The sequence below is a fragment of the Drosophila santomea genome, chromosome 2L (assembly GCF_016746245.2).
Source record: "Drosophila santomea strain STO CAGO 1482 chromosome 2L, Prin_Dsan_1.1, whole genome shotgun sequence".
NCBI classification, from domain to species: Eukaryota; Metazoa; Arthropoda; class Insecta; order Diptera; family Drosophilidae; genus Drosophila; species Drosophila santomea.
Window position 1 is genome coordinate 9,252,077 of NC_053016.2, and position 21,881 is coordinate 9,273,957.

Sequence of the window (21,881 nt, forward strand, 5' to 3'; positions counted from 1 at the left end):
TGCTTATGTAGCTTATATTTATTTATATTTAATTTAATTTGAGAATTTAAAGAAAATATACATTAATGGTTTGGGTCTCTGGTAAGTATTTAACTGTCAAAATACGGCCACACTACTATCAATGCGATGACAAAATAGAGAAAAAACCTTAATATAGTAAATAATAAGGTTTAGACGACTTTAGGAGAACTTTTGTTTGCACCGTGGGTGCTCAGCCAAAATGGTCATTCCAAAGGAGATCTTAAGCGACTACAAGGAGCTGTACGAGAAGGCCAACCGCCTGGTGGAGGAGGAGAGCCGAAGTGATCCACCCACGGATCCCTTCCGTTCCCATTATAAAGCGCGCGATGTGCTGAATGACTTGAAGAAGCAGCTCGACGACCAACTGGTCTCGGTACAGGCTAGCGAGGAAGACGGTGGTGAGGACGATCTGTGCTACCACTCCTTGTTGGCCTTCGTCTGCCGTGATCTCGGCAGGATCTACATCTACACGGAGGAGCAGTCAGAGGGCGAAAAGCTGCTCAATCGTTGCCTGGAACTAGTCACACCGTTCAAGGAGCGCCCGGCGGGCATCATTCCCTTCATTGGGGCTATCAACGAGCTTAGCATTGTGCTGGCCTCCAAGGAAGAATACAAGAAGGGCCTGGACATTCTTCTGGAGGCAGAAACAGTCTACGAAAAGTTCAAGGAAAGTGGTTTGAAGCCCCTGGCCATACAGGATGTGTTCAATCCCCCGGAGGACGGACAGGAATCTCAGGAAGCGGGACCCAAGGAGCTGGAATCCCTGTACACGCTTGTCTCCTTTTACATGGCGCAGATGTACGGACATTTGGGTGAGCCGGAAAAGTCGGCCAAGTGCTGCCACCGCACCCTCCATCGCCAGCTAGAGTCTAAAACATACGATGCCATTGATTTCGCACTGAACACCGCCACCTTGTCCCAGTTTTATATTGGAGAGAAACGCTTCCAGGAGGCCCGTCATCACCTCGCCGCTGCTACGCTCATCATGGCCGAATACGAGGTGCACATGCTGGAGCCGGAGATGAGCGAGAAGCAGCGCCAGGAAGTGTCTGAGACCTTCAAACATCGCTACGCCGATGTGGCACGCTGTTGGGCCAAATATGGATTGTATTTAATGCACACATCCAAGCTTCGGCTGATGAGGGACGAAGATGATGAGGAGGCCAAAAACCTGGATTTGGTTTTGCGCAATCTTCGACTTGTCGAGGCGGAACAGTCCCGGTTTCCAAGTCTTGACCTCACTGCGTGTGAAAATCGTATTAGCTGTGAGTACTGCCTGACCTTCGACGATGCCAAATTGGTGTTCCATTTTGTTAACGAGTGGCTGGACATAGCCAAGGACTATTACAAGGCCGAGGACGAAGCTACTGAGTATTCCAAGATTATGCAGGATTACGCTGAGGCGTACGAGCACATAGCCTTTTTCGAAGAGAATCCAGAAAACCAAGCCAAAATGCAAAAGCGTCGCGCCAAATACCTGGAAGATCTGTTGGATCTGCTTGACCCCATCTTTTACATGAAGATCTGCCGAGAATGCTGGTACGGAGCCGGTACAGCCCATGCTGCCGTAATGGATGTCCGTCTCGATATCATTCGGGCCACTAGTACTCCATCTCCAGAGGATATCAAGAAGACCAATCAGAGCTGTATGAAGGCCATCAAGCACTTTGAGAGCTACGTCAAATCTTATATGGCCAAGCCACCGAGCGAGGAGTGGCGACCCAACATGGACGTGGAGGAGCAGCGTCACATGCTCTACGCCCACTTCCACATCGGTCGTATCTACTACAAGCTGATTAATGCCCATCCACTCCAGCAGTTGGAGCACCTAACCAAGTGTCACACCTACTACAAGAGATTCGATGCTGGCTGTCAGCTGCACAAGGAGGCGGCGGAGACGCTGCAGGGCGAGATCGGAGTTGTGCGCGAAATGCTCCAGCTGCTGCCGCTCAAGATAAACACGATTAAGGCCAGGTTATGCTAGACTGGATTAGCCATTCGCGTTCTGATATGAGAATTTCCAAAAAATTAATTGCATTTGCTGAAAGCTTTATACGTAGTCCAAATAAAACGCTTATGTTTCAAGGATATTTCTGTTTTAATATATCAGTATCTTGTTAAATTATTTAGTAACCATTTAAAAATTCAAATAAAATGAAAACTTCAAAATTTAAAATGGAAATGTGTGTTTTCTAGCTTTCTTCGAAATACTTTTCAAAAGCCGGCAACCCTGGCAGCCAGCTATTCACGTACGAACAGCTGTTTTTTCCAAACAGGAAGAGGAAGAACGCCGTGAGAAGTTGTTGGCCTGGCCAAAATCAGGGAAAATATAGTTTAATAGCCAAGTTTAGACTGCCACTATAGTTTTAATAGTGAATAATAACCGTATACTGCTAGTTGGTTCCTTGAAAAATGGCGCACGCCACACCACAGGTAAGTAATTGCCCCAAAAACAATGAGGAAACTTGTAGCGCGCCGCGTTTCTGTGACGCAATAGCTGCGTTAACTTTCGTAAACCCCATGGAATAACAAATCGTTTAAAACTCCGGCAGGGCGTAAAGCTATTAAACGGATGGAAGCGTCCGGGTCGCTTTGACAAGGGTCTGGGAGCCCAGCTGCCTGAGGCGTACAGGAAGTTCTGGCGCGAGTGGAAGCTGACGACCCCGGCTGCGGTCCATTACATCCCCAAGGAACAGGAGTGGGAGCGAGATGAGGTGACGCACGCCATCAAGCCGGTGCAGAACATCCCGCTGCCATTGATCGACACGCCGGAATCGCACCGTGGCATCTGGGGTGGTGAGGCCGTAATCAAGGGTTTCCAGAAACGCCAGCAGACAAAGCGTCGTGTCCCGCACTTTTGGGTGCCAAATCTTAGGCGTTCGGTGGTCCATAGCCACGTGCTGGACTCCTACATGTCCGTGGTGGTGACGGAACGCACGCTGGAGCAGATCCACGAGTGCCATGGCTTTGACCACTACCTCCTCAAGAATCGTGCCTGCGATCTTCGTTCCGCTTTGGCCTTGAAACTCAAGCGAGAGGTGCTCCAGGCCCTGCAGAAAGGTGTTCCAGCCCTAGCCGACGAGCCTGAACGCCAAAAGGAAGTGCTCAGGGAATACCGCCGCTATTTGGAATCCTATACGACCGAGGAAATCGATTGGTACGGCCATACCTATTTGGAGGCCATACGCAAGCTGCAGAAGCAACTGCGCGAGGCGGAAAAGGTGGTGCCGCATAAGTTGGAATTCCGAGGAAAACTAATCGAGCAACTGCGGCAGGCGGGGATTAGCGAAGCTGGAAAGCTCGAGAAGCCGGAGGCACTAGCGGGATCGTCCGCCGAGCACAAGGATTCGGACATCGAAGCGCTAACAAAGCTGTAAGTCACAAAAAAACTCTGTAATGAATGGCCTAACCAATGGTTTATTTCAGGGAATCCTCGCCGTCTTCCAGTTGGCTGTCTAAGATCAATCCTTTCGGCAAGAAAGAAACCTAGGCCAGCTGTTCTCGTTTGTTTTTGATTTATGTGTTTAGTCTCGAACGAATAAACATAATTTCGGAAACATTTCGTTACAATTTAAAGGTATTAAAACGTTGTTACTAAAACGTGTTTATTCCAAATATTCGTTACATCTGGTAAAGTGTATAAAAACAAGTAGAATTATACACAGAACGTGAACGTGGCATAGTAGAAAAAAAGGAATGATTGCAAATCCCCACGAGAATACAGAAATACATTGACAAATCAACTACAGTGATCACTTTTTACGCTTAGACTATGGTTAGTGTATAGCTCCGCAAGCGGGCAGAGAGCTTTGTGCCGTATAAGATTCCAGTCCAGGCTGGAAGCATGGTGGGCCCTAAGCAATTGGATTTTTCCTCATTAATTCGATGTCGGCTTTCATCATGTCGCTAACCAATTCCACGAAGCTAACTTTTGGTTTCCAATCGAGCTCTCGATTGGCTTTGGACGCGTCGCCTTGTAGCAAATCCACCTCCGTCGGCCTGAAATACTTTGGATTTATGCGGACGCGCACAATACCCGTGCCGCTCTCCACTCCCACCTCGTCCACACCCTTTCCCTTCCACGTTATCTCTCGATCGATATGCTTAAACGCGGCTTCCACGAATTCGCGCACACTGTGCGTTTCGCCCGTAGCTATGACGTAGTCGGAAGGAGAGTCCCGCTGCAGCATCATCCACATGGCCTCCACGTAGTCGCTGGCATGTCCCCAGTCGCGCTTCGAGTCCAGATTGCCCAGTTCGAAGTACTCCATTTGCTTGTGATAAATCTTAGCCACGCTACGTGTGATTTTTCTGGTCACAAAGTTCTCGCCACGTCGTGGACTCTCGTGATTGAAGAGGATTCCATTGCAGGCGTACATGTTATAAGCCTCCCGGTAGTTGATGACGATCCAAAAGCCGTACATCTTGGCGCAGGCTGAAGTGAGGTTGAATTTAGTATTACATATAGTATTCATTATTGAAGCTGAATTACCATAAGGGGACCTGGGATAGAAGGGCGTCTGTTCGTTCTGAGGAGTCTCAACCACTTTACCATATAGCTCCGAAGTAGAAGCTTGGTAGAACCTCACGTTCTTCTCCATGCCACAAGTGCGGATGGCGTCTAGAATGCGCAACGTGCCCACGGCGTCTACCTCTGCCGTGTACTCACTGAGATCGAAGGAGACCTTGACATGGGATTGTGCCGCCAAATTGTAGATCTCCGTAGGCTTCACCATATTAATGATCTTCACCAGGCTGCTGCTGTCCGTCATGTCGCCATAGTGGAGCTTCATCCGCCCACCTTTGTGCGCCTTTGGATCGGCATATAGATGTTCAATGCGGGTGGTGTTGAAGGTGCTGGCCCGCCGAATAATACCATGAACCTCGTAGTCTTTCTTAAGCAGAAACTCTGCCAAGTAAGAGCCATCCTAAGCGAGAGGAAATACGTTATAATCGGAACTTTGAACACGTCAGCACGGGATTGGGAAGATGCCCCTGAAACAGCAGTGACTAATCCATCAATTACACACCTGGCCCGTTATGCCTGTTATCAGCGCCACTTTATCACGGGAGTCGCCTTCGGCGCCGGCTGCCGTTCCATTTTGGTCCTTGCTGCCGTTGCTGCTGCTTTCAGGACGTGGCTTCTTGGCTTCCGGGGCCCCATCGGAGGTTGACATTGCAATTAGCCGGGTATTCAGCACGTACTGATACTAGTTCTTATTTTCACACCAACGCAGCCCGGATAATAAACAAAATTTAATATGCAGCACACAGGTAGAGGTGAATAAATAATCGACTTGATATCGATACATCGTAATCGAACCAATTGTACGGAACAGTGGGGTGAAAAAAAATATTTTGAAATGAAAATAAATACATTTAGTTAAATTTTAAATAAGAAATGAAAATAGACCACAAAGTAACTGTACATATTTTCCTATATTTTGGTGATTTAAAATAAAATTAAATAAAGAAATGTTTTAAATTTTTAAATCATTTAGTATTAGTATTAGTATTAATCAATATTAATCATTTTCCTTTATATTCTACTGCTACTCTGCTGCACTTTAACACGATTCTGCCCACTTTGCGGCAGTGTTGAGTAGCGCAAAAACCCACGTAGCGACTTTTACCGCATACCTTTTAGCGAAAGCCGGACGAAAATAACATAACGTTGGCACAACCACCTATCTTATCATTCCTCCTCCACTCCCAAGCGGATTCGCCACCGGGCATCAATATCTTCTTCAGCGGAACCCGCATTACGTGTGCGTAAACGGCGGCTTTCAATTTCATTCTTGCAGCGACCGGGCAGCGTGATAACACCGGTGCACAGTGAATCCCAGCGCCACTTACTAATTAAGTACGACCACGACCTCCGTGATAATCAGAAGCCAATTGTTCGCAGCACAAAAATGACGGATCTTATCAGGCAGGGTGCTCTGTTCCTTATGAGCGAGAAGTGCTATGATAACTACTTCCTGGAGCACAACTTTCTAGACGGTGAGTGCCCGTTAATTCAAATGGATCTCCACCTATTAACTATCAATTAACTTCTTCCGCAGTTCCCTGCTTTAAGGCTTTGCTGAGCAAGGGCCTAGGACTAGCCATTATCGCTGGATCCGTGCTGGTCAAAGTACCACAGGTGCTGAAGATCCTCAACAGTAAGTCAGGCGAGGGCATCAACATAGTGGGAGTGGTGTTGGACCTGCTGGCAATCTCCTTCCACCTGTCGTACAACTTTATGCATGGCTATCCGTTCAGTGCCTGGGGCGACAGTACCTTCCTGGCCATCCAGACCGTCACGATCGCTGTCCTGGTTTTGTTCTTCAACGGACGCAAGGCGCAGTCGGGACTCTTTCTAGTGGGATATGTCGTGCTGATGTATGTCCTCAACTCGGGACTAACACCCATGTCGGCACTGTTCACCATTCAGAGCTGCAACATTCCCATCCTGTTGGTGGGCAAGCTGTCCCAGGCGTACACCAACTACCAGGCTGGATCCACTGGTCAATTGTCGGCCGCCACCGTGATCATGATGTTTGCAGGATCGGTGGCCCGTATTTTCACCTCCATCCAGGAGACGGGTGACTTTATGATCATTCTCACCTTTATTGCGTCTACCTTTGCCAATTCGGTTATTCTGGCCCAGTTGATCTATTACTGGAACAAACCTGCTGGCGCCAAGGTGAAGGATTCAAAGGCCAAGAAGCCGAAGACCAAGAAGGATGATTAAGCTGTTCGGAAAGGAAATTACAAATGTGTAGGAACAGATATAGAGAGATTTGAACTCGAAACCTAAGTTGCAACAACTTCTCGATAATGTAGAACAAATATGAACAGTTTAAATAAATTGAGTCCTAGTTTATTAACTTGTCCTGTTGCTCGAAGTGCTCCCGCAACAGAGCCAAAGCGCGGTAGCGATGGGAAATGGTGTTCTTTTCAGATTTGGGCAGCTCGGCGTAGGTCTTATCGTAGCCACTGGGCTGGAACACCGGATCCCTGCGGTAATGATAGAGAATTTAATAAGTAAGAACCATTTTATCAGACTAGTTACGCAAGTGACTCACCATCCAAAGTCCCGGGGACCGCGAGGTTCGACGATAACACCCTCGGTGATGCCCTTAAAGATTAGAGGTTCTGCATCCACACCGTCGCAGTAGCCAAAGGTGCAAATAGCCTGAGCACTTTTGTTCTCCCAACCATGAAGCAGACGGTGTAGTCCCTCCGGCTGCAGCTTCTCCAAGAACCACTTGATGTACGGACCCGGCAAGCCCTCCAGAGCATTGAAGCACAGGCTTGTGTCCTCCACCAGTACGGGTCCATTCACCTGACGCGCTGCCTCCTTGCACTTCTTGATGGCAATCTCGTCGATTTCCCCTGGGGTATCGTTAAAATATGTTCTTAGTGCTACTTCATTAACATGATAGCTATTATTCACCTTGCAGTTCCGGAAGATCAATCTTCTGGGACACAATTGTGCGCGGGAAACTGGGACCCAGGATGGCAACCAACTCCTCCAGCTTCTTTGCGTTGCCGGTGACAAAGGTAATTGGTTTCGACATGATTAACCAGATTCAATTGTCGCCCTCAATTTAAACAATTGCTCGCAGTATTCAACGCGATTTGCGAGACTTAAGCATGCGGCCAAATCAGCTGTTTTCTGTTTAGCTTGGGCGCGAAATAAAAGACAGGGTGGTTATCACTCAAAAATTTAAAAAAATGTTTACATTTATAATAGTTAGGGTAACTTAAACATGTAAACAAAATAAGAAATTGAAAGTTCTTACTACTATATTTGACGCCCCCTTAACACGGCGAAGAAAACACATGTGGTGTGTAAAAGCCTTGACAATAGCATTTCTAGTTGATTTATTCAACATAACTTAGTTTTAGGACAAAATTGTTATTCAAATGGAAATTTAAAAGTTTTCTTGGGACGACAATGGTTTTCTTGGGATGACGAAATTTGCAAATAAATATAACATGCACATGAAAACTTTTACTGATCGTCCGCGTTTGTGAGATGCAGATTGGCCGACGGATGCAGGCCGAGTTCCTTCAGGGAGCTATCATTGTGCTCCGCCTCCAGGAATTTTCGCGGGAAGGCGCAAATGAGCTTGTAGCCGTCCTGAGGGATGTGCTTGTGCGTTTGGCTGATGTACAGCCTCAAAGTTTGCAGTTTGGTGTCCGATGGCCAGCGCAGCTGAACCATCTCATCTGTTCCGGCGGCGTTGAGCAGGCGCAGCTTCAGAGCAGTCAATTCAGTCTTGGCCTCGCCCAACTGATTCTCGTAGGAGGCGGCGGCTACGCCCTTGAGCTCCTCGTCATCGAACTCCTCCAAGCTCTCGTTATCGCTGGCTCCATCGGGACTATTATCTTTGTGGTTGCCTCCGTCTCCGCCACCGCTTGCGCCACCGTTTTCGTTTATGGAATTCTTGATAGCCAACTCCAGCTGCTCCTCCTCAGTTAACTCCAGAACCTTGGCGCGTTTCTTGGGCGTTCCTTTTGAACTGGCTGTCGAGGAGCAGGAAGCCTCTGGATCAATCTCGTCGTCATCATCGATGTACGTGGCCGAACGCTTCGAGGTGCTTGGGGCATCCTCCTGGATAAAGTCACGGTGCTCCTTTAAAAACTGTCTCAAATCGGGAAGGATATTCTCCAGCTTCGGCTCTGCGCTGCGCCAAACTTCCTCGCCTGTACGGGGATCGATCACGCACAGGTAAGGCAGAGTGGCGCAGTGGTAGAAGGCCACGAAGCGGCGTCCCTCCGAGGTGTCGTTGTCTACCTGCCAGAAGGTGAACTGGCGCCGTATCAGTTTCTTAAGCTCCTTGTCTGACCAGACATCGCGGTTCAGGGTCTGCGACTGAAAGTTATCGTCCTGCACGTTAACCAGCAGCCAGCGCTGCCGCTTGGTGGCAAAATCTCTGGCAGCAGTTAGCGATCCGGAGTAGAGTATGTCCGTGGGCGGGCGGAACAGGTCTCCGAGGCGGGATGTGCTGGTGGCCGTGCCGGTTGTCGACCGTCTGTTAAGTGCCATGGCCTGACCGGCAACCACCATCTGGGCGGCTCGTCCGCGACGGACTCGATGCGCATTGGGATCGGCATAGACGCCAGTGGCCTGCAGTTGCTCCTCCATTAGAGCGCCCTCGCGGGCAAAGTCCCGCAGGGGATAAACCTTGACGCGCTGTGTGACACGCGACAGCCGGCTACTACTGCTGCCCGACGCAAAAAAGTTGTCGTCCTCGGGCAGGATCAATTGCTCACGGACCGGGGCAATTGGCGCCCTTACCTCATCCTCGTCGTCCAATAGTGGAAGCGATTCAGCTGCAGCACCAGCACTGGAGCCCGCCGCCGTGGATGTGGACGCTGCCTGCTCGAAAAACAGAGCCACTGCGGCGGACACATCGTTGGCACAGGCAGACAAGTAATATTTGGCCTCGTCCATGGAGCAAGCGGTCACCTCGCGGACCTGCTCCACCAGCGCATCCGGCGCCTCGCTACTGGACATGGCTCTGCTCTGGAGGATGACTGATTTCCTTGCTTGTTAAATGGCGAGGTACGGAAAATGCGAGCAAACGAGAGAACACAGTGCGATTTTCCAGGGACAGATAAATGCGTCCGCACAGCTGTGGGAAAAATTGTTAGCAGCCTGTGTTGGGAAACGTCGTGCGCAATGTTAATGCAGGCAGACTTAAAGCAGCTGTATATTATATATTAAACTGGAGATTGAATTCCATTAACTCCCAAGATTGAAGTAACACTCGAAAAACAATAAATTTGGAAAAGTTACAATCAAAGCCTACGTATTTCAATAAAAATTGTAAATTAAATCAAGAAAGTGAACAACTAAATATTGCATCGCGACTACAATTTAATTCGAGACATTACTTGCGTCACCTTCTAACTGCAAGTTGCACTACTCCAATTGGAGTTGCTGGCCAACACTGCTTGCTCAGTCGTTGTGCAGCACTGGTCAAGTCAGCAGCAGCAAAAAGTAGGAAAGACTTCTACGTCTCTTACGCGAAAATCGAGATAAGATTCGGAATCGAAGGGTTTCCACAATATGACTAATCCGCCGTCGGAAGACATCCCACCCACGCAATAACCGAGAATATGTGAGCTTCGCGAAACATAAAAAAAAGAAAGCCAGTTCGACAGCCAGCAGCCAGTTTCCAATCAGATTCAAATCAAGTGCAGCAGTGGGAAAAATTGAAAGTGAATTGAAGATCCCAGTGCCATTCGCTTGCAACCAGTAGTATCAATGATTTATTGTGCGAAATAAAAGTTGAACTATTCAACACGGTTGCCCGTTGTTTGTTTGTTTGTTTTCCGTTTTGTTTATTGTGCCCCGCTGCTGACGTCGCAAGATGGTCTCGCTGATAAAGAACCAACTACTCAAGCATTTGTCTATGTAAGTTAATCTGCGCCAGCAAATCCAATTACGAAACTCAATTAAAAACTGCAGTTGGCTGGAAACAGCTTGCAAAGTGGAGAACTTGGAGACGGAATTGATTTTTCCCACTTTTTCGCATTCCAATTGGATTGTGTGCCTGTGTGTGTGTCTGTCTGTGCCTGTCTGTCTGTATTTTTTGCAGCTTCCCACCCACCCCACAGTACCGTTATTCCACCTGTACACTGGCCCGCTTTTATGAGTTCTTTATCGTTTACCGTTCGTCTGGACGCATGCTAGCTCGCCCCACTGCCCATCCACCCACTCCGACCCCCTTTAAAGTAACAAGTGGATTGCCAACTTCCACCCACGGACCTTAATTTTTTTTTTCTGTCGCCTCTACGATATTGGATTCCCATTTGCCCGAGCCTCTTTCTCCAGCATTTGCATGCGAAATTCAATTTTCCGTCTTTTCCTTGCCGCAATATGGCTTATTCGACGGTTACCCGACAACCCCGCCAAGTGAAAATGAGGATTTTATGGCCAAAAGGCGCCGCCTCGCATAAACAGCCAAATCAAATGTTTATTTGCTTACTTATAATTATGCTGAATGGTTGTCAAGGGGGTTCCCCAAATTGCTTATCAAGGGTGTTATGCAGGCACTGAAAAAAATTACTTGATAAGAAATAAATTTAGTGATATTTAAATTAAATATAAAAAGTTGTATAAGTAATATAAACAAATATAGTCATTGAATGAAGTCTTTTTTATAGTCTGATTATTCCACTATACACAAATTATACTTCAAACATATTTATATGCTTACTTATGCTGGCCATAATGTTACGCTCGGTTTATTAGCCCACTTTATTGGCCCTCAAGTGTGGTGGTAACATCGAAGGGCCCACAGTTATCATTTATTTTTATATTTCTACCCTCCACGAATGAACCTTAATATGTCAAGTCCTGCCCACCTGCCAAAACAAGGGCATATTTACCCGTACACACATTGCCATTGTCTTGGCCCCTTTGTTGTTGCCTTTTGTGCCCCATTCGCCAACTTCGCTCCATCCCATCGCCACCAGGCTATGGTCTCTTCCACGCAATTAGGCTGCAAACAAGCCAAGTTTATAACACAACAGGGCCCAGAGTGTAAATGCAAAGCAAACTTGTTGCCCGCGCTGGGTGGGGAAAAGTTTGGGAAAATCTTTTTATAGTCCCCATCGTGGCTGTTATCACATTTTCCATGCATTGCACTCGGCATTTCTAATTACCAAGAATGGAGGCTACTTAACGCTCGGCAAAAAGTTCCTAAGTAACAAGTTGTACAGTTCCGCTCCCGTAAACTCCCCACTTTCGCCACTTAGACCCAATCAATGTCTTTATTTCGATTTCAATTATGCCCCGGCCATTGGCGGAAAGTGGGTCAATTGGGTGGCAAGCATCTGGCGGCGACAGTTCACTCCCAGTTCCAAAACCCTTCTCAGCTCAAGACCTCCCATTTCTTTCTATCCCCCACCCCCCATGGCAAATGCAATGTGACATGTGCGACGAGGCAAATATAATTGCCCAGACAAGCAGGCGACTCATCTACGTTCCCTGCTTTCATTATAGCTATACGAAGAACCTATCCTCGGACAAAATCAATCTGAGCACCTTCCGCGGCGAGGGCGAGCTCTCGAATCTGGAGTTGGATGAGCGGGTGCTCACTGAGCTGCTGGAGCTTCCTAGCTGGCTGCGCCTCACCTCCGCCTGGTGCAACCATGTCTCCTTCCGGATTAGTTGGACCAAGCTCAAGAGCGTACCCATAACGTTGGTGAGTACCCAACCCTTCGTTGTTAAGTTATTCGGTTTAAAAAGAGATTATATGCAATGAATGCTTGCTACCACAGACTTTGGATGAAGTGCGCATTACCATCGAGACCTGCAACCCAACGACTCGCGATGCTGGCGGAGGAACTGGACCTGGTGGAGCTGGATCTCCCACCGCTGCCGCCGCTGCTGCGCTGCCCCAAGTGCCACAGGGTAAATACAGCTTCATTCACAAGGTGGTCGACGGCATCACCATTGTGGTCAACACGGTGAATGTGAATTTCGTAAGCGCCGCCTTCACCGCCTCTGTTCAGATGTCACGCATTCGCGTGGAATCCAAGACGCCCAAGTGGGCGAATGCCGATCTGCGACTGACGCGACTCAAGGACGCGCAGAAGGGCATAATACTGATCTTCAAGGAGCTCTCCTGGCAGACGGTGCGCATCGAGGCCAGCTCGACGCAGGACAAGTCACTGACTCCCCTGCGTCTGCTCACCAATCACGCCAGGTGCCGCATCACGATCCGGAAACGTCTGTCCGACTGTTCGCTGCTCGCTTCCCGCCTGGTCCTCATCCTGGACGATCTGTTGTGGGTGCTCACGGACTCGCAGCTGAAAGCGGCTCTGCATTTTGTGGACTCACTGTCCGGATTAATCAAGGCCGCCACTCATGCCACCCAAAAGACGAAGGCGGCTCGCAAAATGCAGGTGATTAGTCCATTCATGAACAAACGGAATTAGTTTCTAATTAGCTTTTTGAATGATCAAGCTTTTGGGTTAGCAATTCTGTATTAATTTACTATGTGTGAATCGTCGTTTTCAGACACTGCCCGAGTACAAGGCCCAGGTGGAGCAGCAGCAGAATCGTCTTTCCGAATCCGCCCATACGACGAATGCGCAACGCATGTTCAACGCCTTCGATGTGCGTGAGACGTCGTATCACTTCTTTAGCCAGCGCATCGATTTGCATTTGTGTGACGACGAGGGTGACGGGCGCTCCAGTTATCCGGATTTGGACAAGGGCGGCGCCTTGCAGGTCTCGGTGACCGCCTTTCAGGTGGACTACTATCCCTATCACCTGGCCAAATCGGATCGCTCGCATTGGGCAAAGTACAAGGAGGCTTCGGTGGCGCCGGCTCTGTGGCTGAAGGAATCGCTAAATGCCTTCCGTGAGGCCGTACTTAACTTGAGCCAGCCGAATCGACCGGCCACTCATGCGCCGCTGGAACGGAGCACTCCCGCCTCACCGATTATGCTCAGTGCCAGCATGCTGGGCTCACAGCATGGAGGCGGTAGCTTCTCCAATGGCAGCAGCACGCCGACAGCAGCAGGATTGGCTGGGGGATCGGGTGGATCTGTTGGTTCCGGAACCGCCTCCATGAACAGCCAGTTGTCCCAGGCAGCGCAGCAACGAAGCACTCTGGAGAACCTGGCCAAGCTAATGAGCTCTTGTGTGATCCTGCGCATCGAGGACTTCACGTTGTACCGCGTCACTACATCAGGAAAGAAGGCCATGCCCAAGGAATTTGTTTCGGGTATGGATTTATCTTGCTCTGGACTAAACATCACTAACTAACACGCCACGCCTACATAACAGCCCACAAACACTTAAACCAATAAACAGGCTTCAAATCTATTAGCTGAGCTTGTAGAAGAGTATTCTCTTCGGAGTAAGAATAGAATACATCATCTTATAACTCAGTTGGTAAAATGGGTCTTTAGCATCCGCAACTAATGTAACAATTTGGCCTCTTTTTCTCTCGCTGCTTTCCACTGACTTCCATTCCATCCATCCATGAATCATGTAAAACGCTTTTGTTGTTGTATTCTTGTTGTCGTTGCCCTTGTAGCGCAACATAAAAGGAAGACCAAATCCTCAGGTGAATATCACAAAAGCTTCTAACTTTTCTGATGTCATGTTGCATTTAAATATATACTGATGAGTTAAATAATATATTAACAATTTATTCCATTTGCAGGTGACAAGGATCGGTACTCCTTTCCCGCCGAGATGCCCATCATCCATGCGGAATATACTTACTTCTACTACCCCGGAGACTTTGTCTTTCCATGTAAGTTTTGCTTGGCTGCCAATTTAATTCTGATTTGATCTCTATCGTTTTGCCCGCAGTGCCACCATCCAAGGTCTTTGTGCATGTGAATCCAATTCAGGTACATTTCGATCTCAGCTCAATACTGTGGCTCAACTCCTTTGGCCTCAATCTGCACGAGAGTTTGCTGCGCACCAGCGTGGGATCACAGAGCACACTGCAACCGCAACAGCAGCTGCCACGCGGCTCGATTGCCTCCAATGGCTCCAATGGCACACAGATGGCCGGCGTCAATGTTGAGCAGGAGCCAAATCTGATGTACATGGATGTCAAGGTGGAAGCGATTATGCCGCGTGTCGTGATGGAGGCGGCTTTGGATGCGCCCAGTCAAAAGGATCGTCCGAAGACCATGCAGATTCAGGTGTCCCGGTTCGCGTTGACCAACATCCGGGAAATGGGCAGCTCAAGAGCGGATCTGGCCCAAGCACTGCACTCCCTGCAGGAGGGATCGCTGGTGTTTGGCTCCGGGTTTCCCTCCAAGGAGGGTGACATGTGCATCGTAACGGATCGCATTCTGTCGCATGTGGCTGCCTCGGATGTGAGCATGATGTCACCCGTTTCGCCGACGGGTCAGCAATTGCCCCGATCCGCCTCCACGCAGTACCTATCCCGTTATGTCATGTGGCTGGAGCCGCGGGATGTGTGGTGCATTAAACTGGACCCGGTGTGGGTGGATTTCATGGGCGCCCGCTCACTGGGCCCCAACAAATCCATTCCTTTCGTGGACGCGGTCCCCATCACACTGTGGCTGCACTCCGGCTCCGCCCAGGCACAACTGGATGTGGGAAAGAGCGGGACGGCGGTCAGCATGGAGAGCATGGGTCTGCCCCCTTTGCCCACGCTGCCGCCTCTCCAGCCGTGCAATCCCTTCCTGAGCGACGAGGATGTGCGTCTGGCCGGCGTCGCCTCGGGAGCCTCGCCACCAGCTCCTGCGCCAGATCGCACTGCAGATGTGCATGCCATTGCACACATCTCTAACCTGGTCAGCCTGCAGATCGATCACTACCAGCTGCTCTTCCTGCTGCGTCTCGCCGAGGAATTGAACGAAATGTCTACCTTCCTGAATTTGGATGCCGAGCGCATACTGCAAAAGGTTTGGGTTGTTTGCTATACCAAATTCAAAAGACCCTTACTAATCAATATTATTTTGTATGATCGCCAGCAAAACGAACAAAAGTCGATAATTTTTGGGTGCGTTGTGCCGCAGATCGAGGTGACGCTCGTGATGCCATCGCCAACACCTGGTAAGGAATCAAGTGGTGGTGATGCTGAAAGTGTCGTACCCGATTCAGCTAGTTTGGGTGATGATTTACACATGAATAGTAAGAATTTATATATCTTTTGTTGTCTCTTCTTCAACTCTCTTTAGTTTTATGGTTAAGTGACTCACAAACTAACCCCCGAACGATCTCCATCCAGTGAGCTCTTCGATCTAACACAAACACACACGACCCTAGTTAATGTCTAACTCACACGTAGTTGCCACCGATATCGTGTTGTTCTTAGTCCCAACCCAGATACTAAAACCCATCACTCAGCTCACAAGATTTTCTAGAATCCGGCTAGGAGCCAGTTCACACTTGCCGCTGTAATTGTCGCTTACAAATTGTACCTTTACTTTTACAATTGTTATGCGTTTAGGCTGGGCACCTAGGACCATAGACACTTCATTTGGATGCTGTTCCCATGAAGCCATTTGGAAGTGGAATCTTACGAGTACTGCTCATTGCATTGCATTTCTCATTTGACTTTCGTCCACATGGCTTCGGATAAAACACTCCTTATAAATATCTCGCATGTCTTTTTGTACTAAATTACTAACCGAAGCAGCAATTTTAGTGCATATCTAATATTGTAAAGTGATCGTAATCCGTGACGTGTGATCAAAATTTCCAAATAACACTAATAAATCCCAACTAGGCGGCAACATCACCTGGCCCACACCACCGCCATTGGACCAGCTAAAGAGCAATACGTTTGGCAGTGTGGAGACACCATCTCCGGTGACAAATGAACCGCCTTTCGACAATGGCATACACATATCCAATCCTAACACGCATGGGTGAGATGCATCCGACTGGAATGAAGTTGATCAAACTTATGTATCTTTCCATTGCAGCTATAATGTTCAGATACAGAGTACGCCCACGATGGCGTCGTCCACGGCCAGCCAAGGATCTCGTCCGGATACGGGTATATCCACGCAATCCCAGTCCCAAACCCAATCAATCTCATCCGCCTCGAAGAGTGGCAAGAGTGCAACTGTTCGATCGGGGGGAACTGATGCCGTGCCCAGTCTCACCAAGGAGATCAACTCTGGACTGCTGTCCATGAAAAAGGGTTTCTCCAGCTTCATGACATCCATTGACTCGGCCATCAAGTCGGGCACGCCCAACGACGATGCCAGTGATACCTTCTCCATACAGAGCGACATTAGCTCCGATTCGGATAACTATGCCCATGTACTGGGCGATGACAAGACCATGGATTGCATGGATGTCATGTTCCGACTAAATCCCTTCACCAATGACAACATGAAGGCCTCGCCAGTGGAGGTGGCCAGTGAAGTGTATGAGGAGCAGCCGAGCAGCTACAAAACAAACATGTCTTCCCCATCCGAGCCATCGGAGGGCAGCACCTGGCGGCGACGCGATCTGGTGTCCATGGCCACCTTCAGGTTGCTTCAGTGTAATGGAGTGCTTTAAAAATCAGTTAACACCTCGTTTATCCGCATTCAGGTTGACCACCGTGGAGCTAATACGTCAGCAGGAGGGCCCCAAATCTTCCGTTCGCTTGCAGGTGGCCGCCGTTTCCTGTGACGAGTGTGGAGCAATTCCATGGGATGAGTTGCAGGTAGACTTTACAGAAGGTTTCCGTTTTCTTTTGCTGGAGTCTTTTTAGTTCCTTGTCTTTCATTTGTTTTGTGTTTGATTTGTAAATACAAAAAATAACTTCAATTCTATCGAGATTCTTTAGTTCCTCGAAGGATTTTGCTCAATTAAATGTTTGCGCTTAACTTTTTGCATGTTTCGATATCTTTTATCTAAAAATTTTCTAGTAAAATCACTTTTGAAGTTTATATATTTTTCAATCTGTTGGGGAGTCCCCCGAAATGTTTATTTGAAGCAAAAAATTCTTTCTGTAAGATAACTTATCATAAAATCATTTTCTCATTATATTTTCTCTCTCTCTCTTAAAAAAAATGTTAAATTTAATCAAAATCAATCTCAATGTGTGCTAATCAAAACCAAATCAACATGAAACGAACACTTGTAAATTAATGTATGACAATCCTTACATGACACAACTTTCAACAATTACAACAACCAACAACACTCCAACAATAAATAGATCGCGCATCAAGCAAACAAGGTATAGAATATACAATATTTGAAATTTTTAAATTAGTTAATTGTTAAGGATTTTATTTTGGCGCTTTGTATATACTACCCAAATTTTTTATTTATTAACATAATTTAATGGTTTTTGGTGCGACCTTTTTTCCTTTTAACGTAGTGAACTTTTGGCTTGCTCGCAAACGCATTTTGGCGCTACTGGCCTCTAGTTGAGTAGTTAAGAACTTGTCGTGGGTTCCTTCATAGCTGGTAAACACTGTGATTACCTCTGATAGTACGTTGATCAAACATTCAGCCCATATAGCAATCGAGATGCTCTTGCGGAACTTGTTTGGAAATGGTTTACTCATACGAATGTTATTTTTGAGCATGATACCGGTTTGAGAAAAGCTATCTCCAACTATTTTCTAGACCTTCCCACACAATAAGTACATACCTAGATTCCCACCTGAATTCCATTTGATTTTATAATTTTATTGGTATTGGTATTGCTTTGTTGATGACTTATGATTTGCAACGAATTGGTTTCTTCAGAAAAATACGCTTTTTTTTTGAAAGCGTACACAAACTGCATAGGCAAATACGGCCAAAAGAAGTACAGTAGAACAAATAATAGATCACCCACTGACCTAAAACATTGGCGTCATATACGACTTACAACTGTACTGGTAAAACTAACAAAGCAACTAAAAACACATGCTGTTTTAACAAAAAAACCCATTTTCCATCTCTCCCATAACACCCACATGAACAGCATCCAGCCCACTGAACTCAAACCCACATTGCATGGTGTTGTCTGTAGCCTAGCATGTTGTTCCTTAGCTGTTTCCATTCCAAAGTAGCTGATCACGAACGAATGTTGATGCGGCTTAAATCTAACACACAAGATATGCTTTCTAACCCTCCTCCATTTAGACGAAGTTCGAAGCGCGCTGCAAGGCCTGGAATCTGGCGCCATATAATCCAGAGGCTCCGCCGTGCATCCGGATGCGCTTGGAGGAAACTCTAAATATGCCAAAGGAAATTGAGGGCATAATCGATCGCAAACGCATCCAGAGGTAAGTTCTTCATATTGTATTTTTATATTTATAATCTTATAATCTCATTAATTTTTAGCTGGATCACTCACCATGCCGAAATTCGTGTGAAAGATATTAATATGGATCTGTCGATGAGCACCGTAATTGGACTGGGTGATCTGGCCGAGGATGAGGTCATTTCTCCGCCCATGCCAGTGACCGTAAGATGTCCCCCATACGCATTGCTTTCAGATACTTAATAATTGGTAATGTCATAGGTAAATCTGGAAAATGTACGGATCAATTTGCTTGAGGACCGTCCCCCCGTAAATATTACCTCACCGGGTCCCATTCCCATAAATCTGTGCATTGGTCGCATGCGTTTGGAGCGTGACCAGAGTGGATTGCTCAACATTCAGCCTATAGGTGGGATACGCCTATTGCCTATTTCCGAGACCAATCACTTATAGCCAAATATAATTATGGTGTTTATACCGTAGATACGAACATGAGTGACGCACAGCATCAGGCGTTGGGCAGTGCCTTATTTGGAGCGCCTCGAGAACGCGATCGAGAGCTGTTATCCATGCAGCTGGTGATGCAGCAAATGAAGCTGGACAACGATCAGCTGCGCCGGCAACTTGTGGACTCCAAAGTGAACACGGATAACTATAGGTGAACGTTTAATAACATTGATCTCAGCCATTTAATAATAGTTGTCTGGAATCTCTATAGGCACAAGACCAAACAGGAGGCGGATGTGCTGCGATCTTATTTGAAGGCCGCTCAGGATGATATAAGCATATTGCTGGAGGAGAAAAAGGCTTTGCTGGACACTATCCGTTCCTTGCAGGTAATTGAAAGGGTCAGAGTTATGTTTGTCTAAAAAGACTTTCTCACCAGTTTCACTGTCTTTAACTTTGTTGACTGTAATGAACACCTTACCACCTCTTGCTGTTGTTGTTGTGCGTAAAGTTAAAACACGTTAAGCTTAAGAACACTACAAATAATAATGCAAGGATCAAAGGTCAGTTAATGCCCAGCACGCTAGAGCCCTGCCTGCACGCCTTTTGAACTTTTCACACGCCTTGCTTTAGTTTCCATACAGACTATCTTGCAACGATCTAATGAAATGCTCTGCTTTCTTATAGGTACAACTGACCTCATCGAATATGAGCCGAAAGAGTGATGGGAATAGGTAGCACAACTGCATGGACTGCATACAATGCTGCGGCGAGAACAACAACGCCTAGCCCTAAGCTCCAGACAGTGTATGCCGTATAGTCAGATGATAGTTACCCCAAACCATGACGTTCTCAACATCATTGCCATTTGATTTTGAGTTTAGCAGAAGACTGAGCCGTTCCGAAAGCGGACACTTTTCACGTTGCCGTTCGTCATTCTTGCTTATACAAGAACCTATACGTATAACAAATCTATAACTATTTATTGTTTTTATCGGTTTTAAGCTGCCACAAGCTTTTGCTATTGTTCCAAAGAATGCTTTATTTGTCTAAATTTTTGGAAATATTTTATGTTGATCTATTGCGTAGCCTTTTTTAGACGCAGACTTTTAGATAACCACCATTGTTAATTATTTTACAAGAGATCAAAGAGATCAAAGAGAAAGCTCGAACTATGTACAGCCAGCCGTGTCATTGATATTGCGCCTACTCCACATATTGTATATTATAACTAATTCCACTAAGATTGGGTTAGACATATTGTTGTGATTCATGATCATATCAAAACTGAATTCTAGAAGCCGTATGCATTGCTGTCGTAATCGTGTGCTAACCAAATATTTGGCAAAATTTATTATATCGAACTTTATAGTATTCTCTCGGATGGGATTGACCTATCTGAGAGCTATTGAAATTGGTATTCACGTTCAAATTGCATTCCATTCGACTCGATCATCGTTTTGCTCCACCTACTAATCAAAACAAAATACACAATGAAATACAATGAAATAATCAAAAGTTATACAGACATCCTATACTTACGCCTACTACTAAACAAACTTAAATCAAATGTACCATGTTGAATAATCAAAAACTCAAGTCAGTAACGCGATGCGTATACAAATTTTAAATTACAAATTTTCATATTTAAAACTGTACATGAGCAAGTGTTTGTATTTGTACTATAAAGTTTAACATTAAACTAAAACGATTATTGATTGTTATACATTATACGAAAGTTTTCATCTGTAGCTAGGCGAATTGAAACATAAAAAATTGAAGTCATATTAAATATTACAAATATATTCAAATGTAAATGTTTGTGCCGTTTTTCAATCAGTTTTCCAGGTTTTGGGGTTGTGATGGGAGTAGCCATATTTACATTCTGGAATTTTTCCCATTGCTAGAAAAACAACAATGGTTTTACTTTTATAAGAGTTTATTTTTATTTGAAACTTTACGATCATAGCCAACTGCTGTTGCTGTGGTGTCTCATTCATAGAATTAAATACTTTTTAGAGCGCATCTTTTTGTTTCTGCCTCAATCGCTGTTCATAGCAAACTCACTGCACTTTTGTGTAATTCTTCATCGGTTTTCTTGCGATTACATACGTAAAGTTGAACTAAATTATAGATAAACCCTCGAAAAGTTGCACTTAAAAATTTCGATCTTTCGTCAGGCGATGTCTTTGTTTATCTCACTTACGGTTTGTATACATATATATTCAAGTGTGTTAATTTGCAAAAATATCTATTGGTATATAGTCTGATTTAGAAGAACGCCTAAGATGCAGTTGTCGGATACACTGCACATGCACAAATGTATGTAAGTACGCCTATGTGGGGATCCCATCGAAATACGCAATTCAAACGCAAAGTTCTTCAACAATCAGCAACAAAGAGTTACAGTAATAATAATAATGAACATTTAAGCTACAATTTTAATGACACTTGCAAATGCCTTCGCCTCAAATAAATTTGCATTAAATATTTGATTTAATTTCATGTAAAATGCTTACAAATTAATTGTACAATGTGAAACAAGGCCATGTATGTAAATGAAGCGGTAAAGCTGCTTTCAAAATTCTTCTCTTCGTTATGATTTATGATTAATGTCTGCATTCTCCTTCAGCATTAGGCGCGTGTTTAATGACTTACGGATCAGCTTACTTATAAGTATATATATTATTTAGTTCTTTATTAAAA

The 21,881-nt window shown here is 46.1% G+C and overlaps 7 protein-coding genes across 14 annotated transcripts; 4 read left to right on the plus strand and 3 right to left on the minus strand.

The window, feature by feature from the left end:
* Positions 1 to 95: 95 nt before the first annotated feature.
* LOC120456873 (KIF-binding protein) lies at positions 96 to 2,109 on the plus strand. The gene has a single exon (XM_039643974.1). It carries the CDS (start codon positions 221 to 223, stop codon positions 2,003 to 2,005), a length of 1,785 nt encoding a protein of 594 aa, XP_039499908.1. The 5' UTR covers positions 96 to 220; the 3' UTR covers positions 2,006 to 2,109.
* A 127-nt stretch (positions 2,110 to 2,236) lies between these two features.
* Positions 2,237 to 3,597, plus strand: LOC120456902 (39S ribosomal protein L28, mitochondrial). The gene is made up of 3 exons (XM_039644025.2): positions 2,237 to 2,454; positions 2,574 to 3,394; positions 3,448 to 3,597. Exons 1-3 carry the CDS (start codon positions 2,434 to 2,436, stop codon positions 3,509 to 3,511), a joined length of 906 nt encoding a protein of 301 aa, XP_039499959.1. The 5' UTR covers positions 2,237 to 2,433; the 3' UTR covers positions 3,512 to 3,597.
* LOC120456884 (GDP-mannose 4,6 dehydratase) lies at positions 3,592 to 5,308 on the minus strand. The gene is made up of 3 exons (XM_039643983.2): positions 5,052 to 5,308; positions 4,514 to 4,949; positions 3,592 to 4,456 (listed from the first exon to the last, which is right to left on the minus strand). The coding sequence occupies exons 1-3, from the start codon at positions 5,196 to 5,198 to the stop codon at positions 3,876 to 3,878; spliced, it is 1,164 nt and encodes a 387-aa protein (XP_039499917.1). The 5' UTR covers positions 5,199 to 5,308; the 3' UTR covers positions 3,592 to 3,875.
* Positions 5,309 to 5,612: 304 nt separating this feature from the next.
* LOC120444510 (mannose-P-dolichol utilization defect 1 protein homolog) lies at positions 5,613 to 6,893 on the plus strand. Its single transcript, XM_039624231.2, has 2 exons — positions 5,613 to 6,024; positions 6,087 to 6,893. The coding sequence occupies exons 1-2, from the start codon at positions 5,937 to 5,939 to the stop codon at positions 6,755 to 6,757; spliced, it is 759 nt and encodes a 252-aa protein (XP_039480165.1). The 5' UTR covers positions 5,613 to 5,936; the 3' UTR covers positions 6,758 to 6,893.
* On the minus strand, positions 6,871 to 7,684 carry LOC120444517 (inosine triphosphate pyrophosphatase). The gene is made up of 3 exons (XM_039624244.2): positions 7,463 to 7,684; positions 7,092 to 7,401; positions 6,871 to 7,023 (listed from the first exon to the last, which is right to left on the minus strand). The coding sequence occupies exons 1-3, from the start codon at positions 7,584 to 7,586 to the stop codon at positions 6,882 to 6,884; spliced, it is 576 nt and encodes a 191-aa protein (XP_039480178.1). The 5' UTR covers positions 7,587 to 7,684; the 3' UTR covers positions 6,871 to 6,881.
* A 173-nt stretch (positions 7,685 to 7,857) lies between these two features.
* On the minus strand, positions 7,858 to 9,798 carry LOC120444502 (UBX domain-containing protein 7). Its single transcript, XM_039624219.2, has one exon. The coding sequence runs from the start codon at positions 9,530 to 9,532 to the stop codon at positions 8,024 to 8,026; it is 1,509 nt and encodes a 502-aa protein (XP_039480153.1). The 5' UTR covers positions 9,533 to 9,798; the 3' UTR covers positions 7,858 to 8,023.
* Positions 9,799 to 9,970: 172 nt separating this feature from the next.
* On the plus strand, positions 9,971 to 20,996 carry LOC120444425 (UHRF1-binding protein 1). Of its 8 annotated transcripts, none has more exons than XM_039624061.2 (19): positions 9,971 to 10,435; positions 12,029 to 12,230; positions 12,307 to 12,933; positions 13,049 to 13,760; positions 14,076 to 14,105; positions 14,205 to 14,297; positions 14,357 to 15,429; positions 15,499 to 15,658; positions 16,257 to 16,398; positions 16,456 to 17,013; positions 17,075 to 17,189; positions 17,688 to 17,708; positions 18,608 to 18,750; positions 18,809 to 18,932; positions 18,990 to 19,137; positions 19,212 to 19,386; positions 19,447 to 19,564; positions 19,687 to 19,738; positions 19,863 to 20,996. In XM_039624061.2, the coding sequence occupies exons 1-19, from the start codon at positions 10,392 to 10,394 to the stop codon at positions 19,898 to 19,900; spliced, it is 4,575 nt and encodes a 1,524-aa protein (XP_039479995.1). In that variant the 5' UTR covers positions 9,971 to 10,391; the 3' UTR covers positions 19,901 to 20,996. The 8 variants fall into 8 exon arrangements, with proteins under 8 accessions (XP_039479995.1, XP_039480049.1, XP_039480023.1 ...); XM_039624115.2 differs by having other exon boundaries at positions 15,499 to 15,580; XM_039624089.1 differs by lacking the exon at positions 19,687 to 19,738.
* Positions 20,997 to 21,881: the final 885 nt, after the last annotated feature.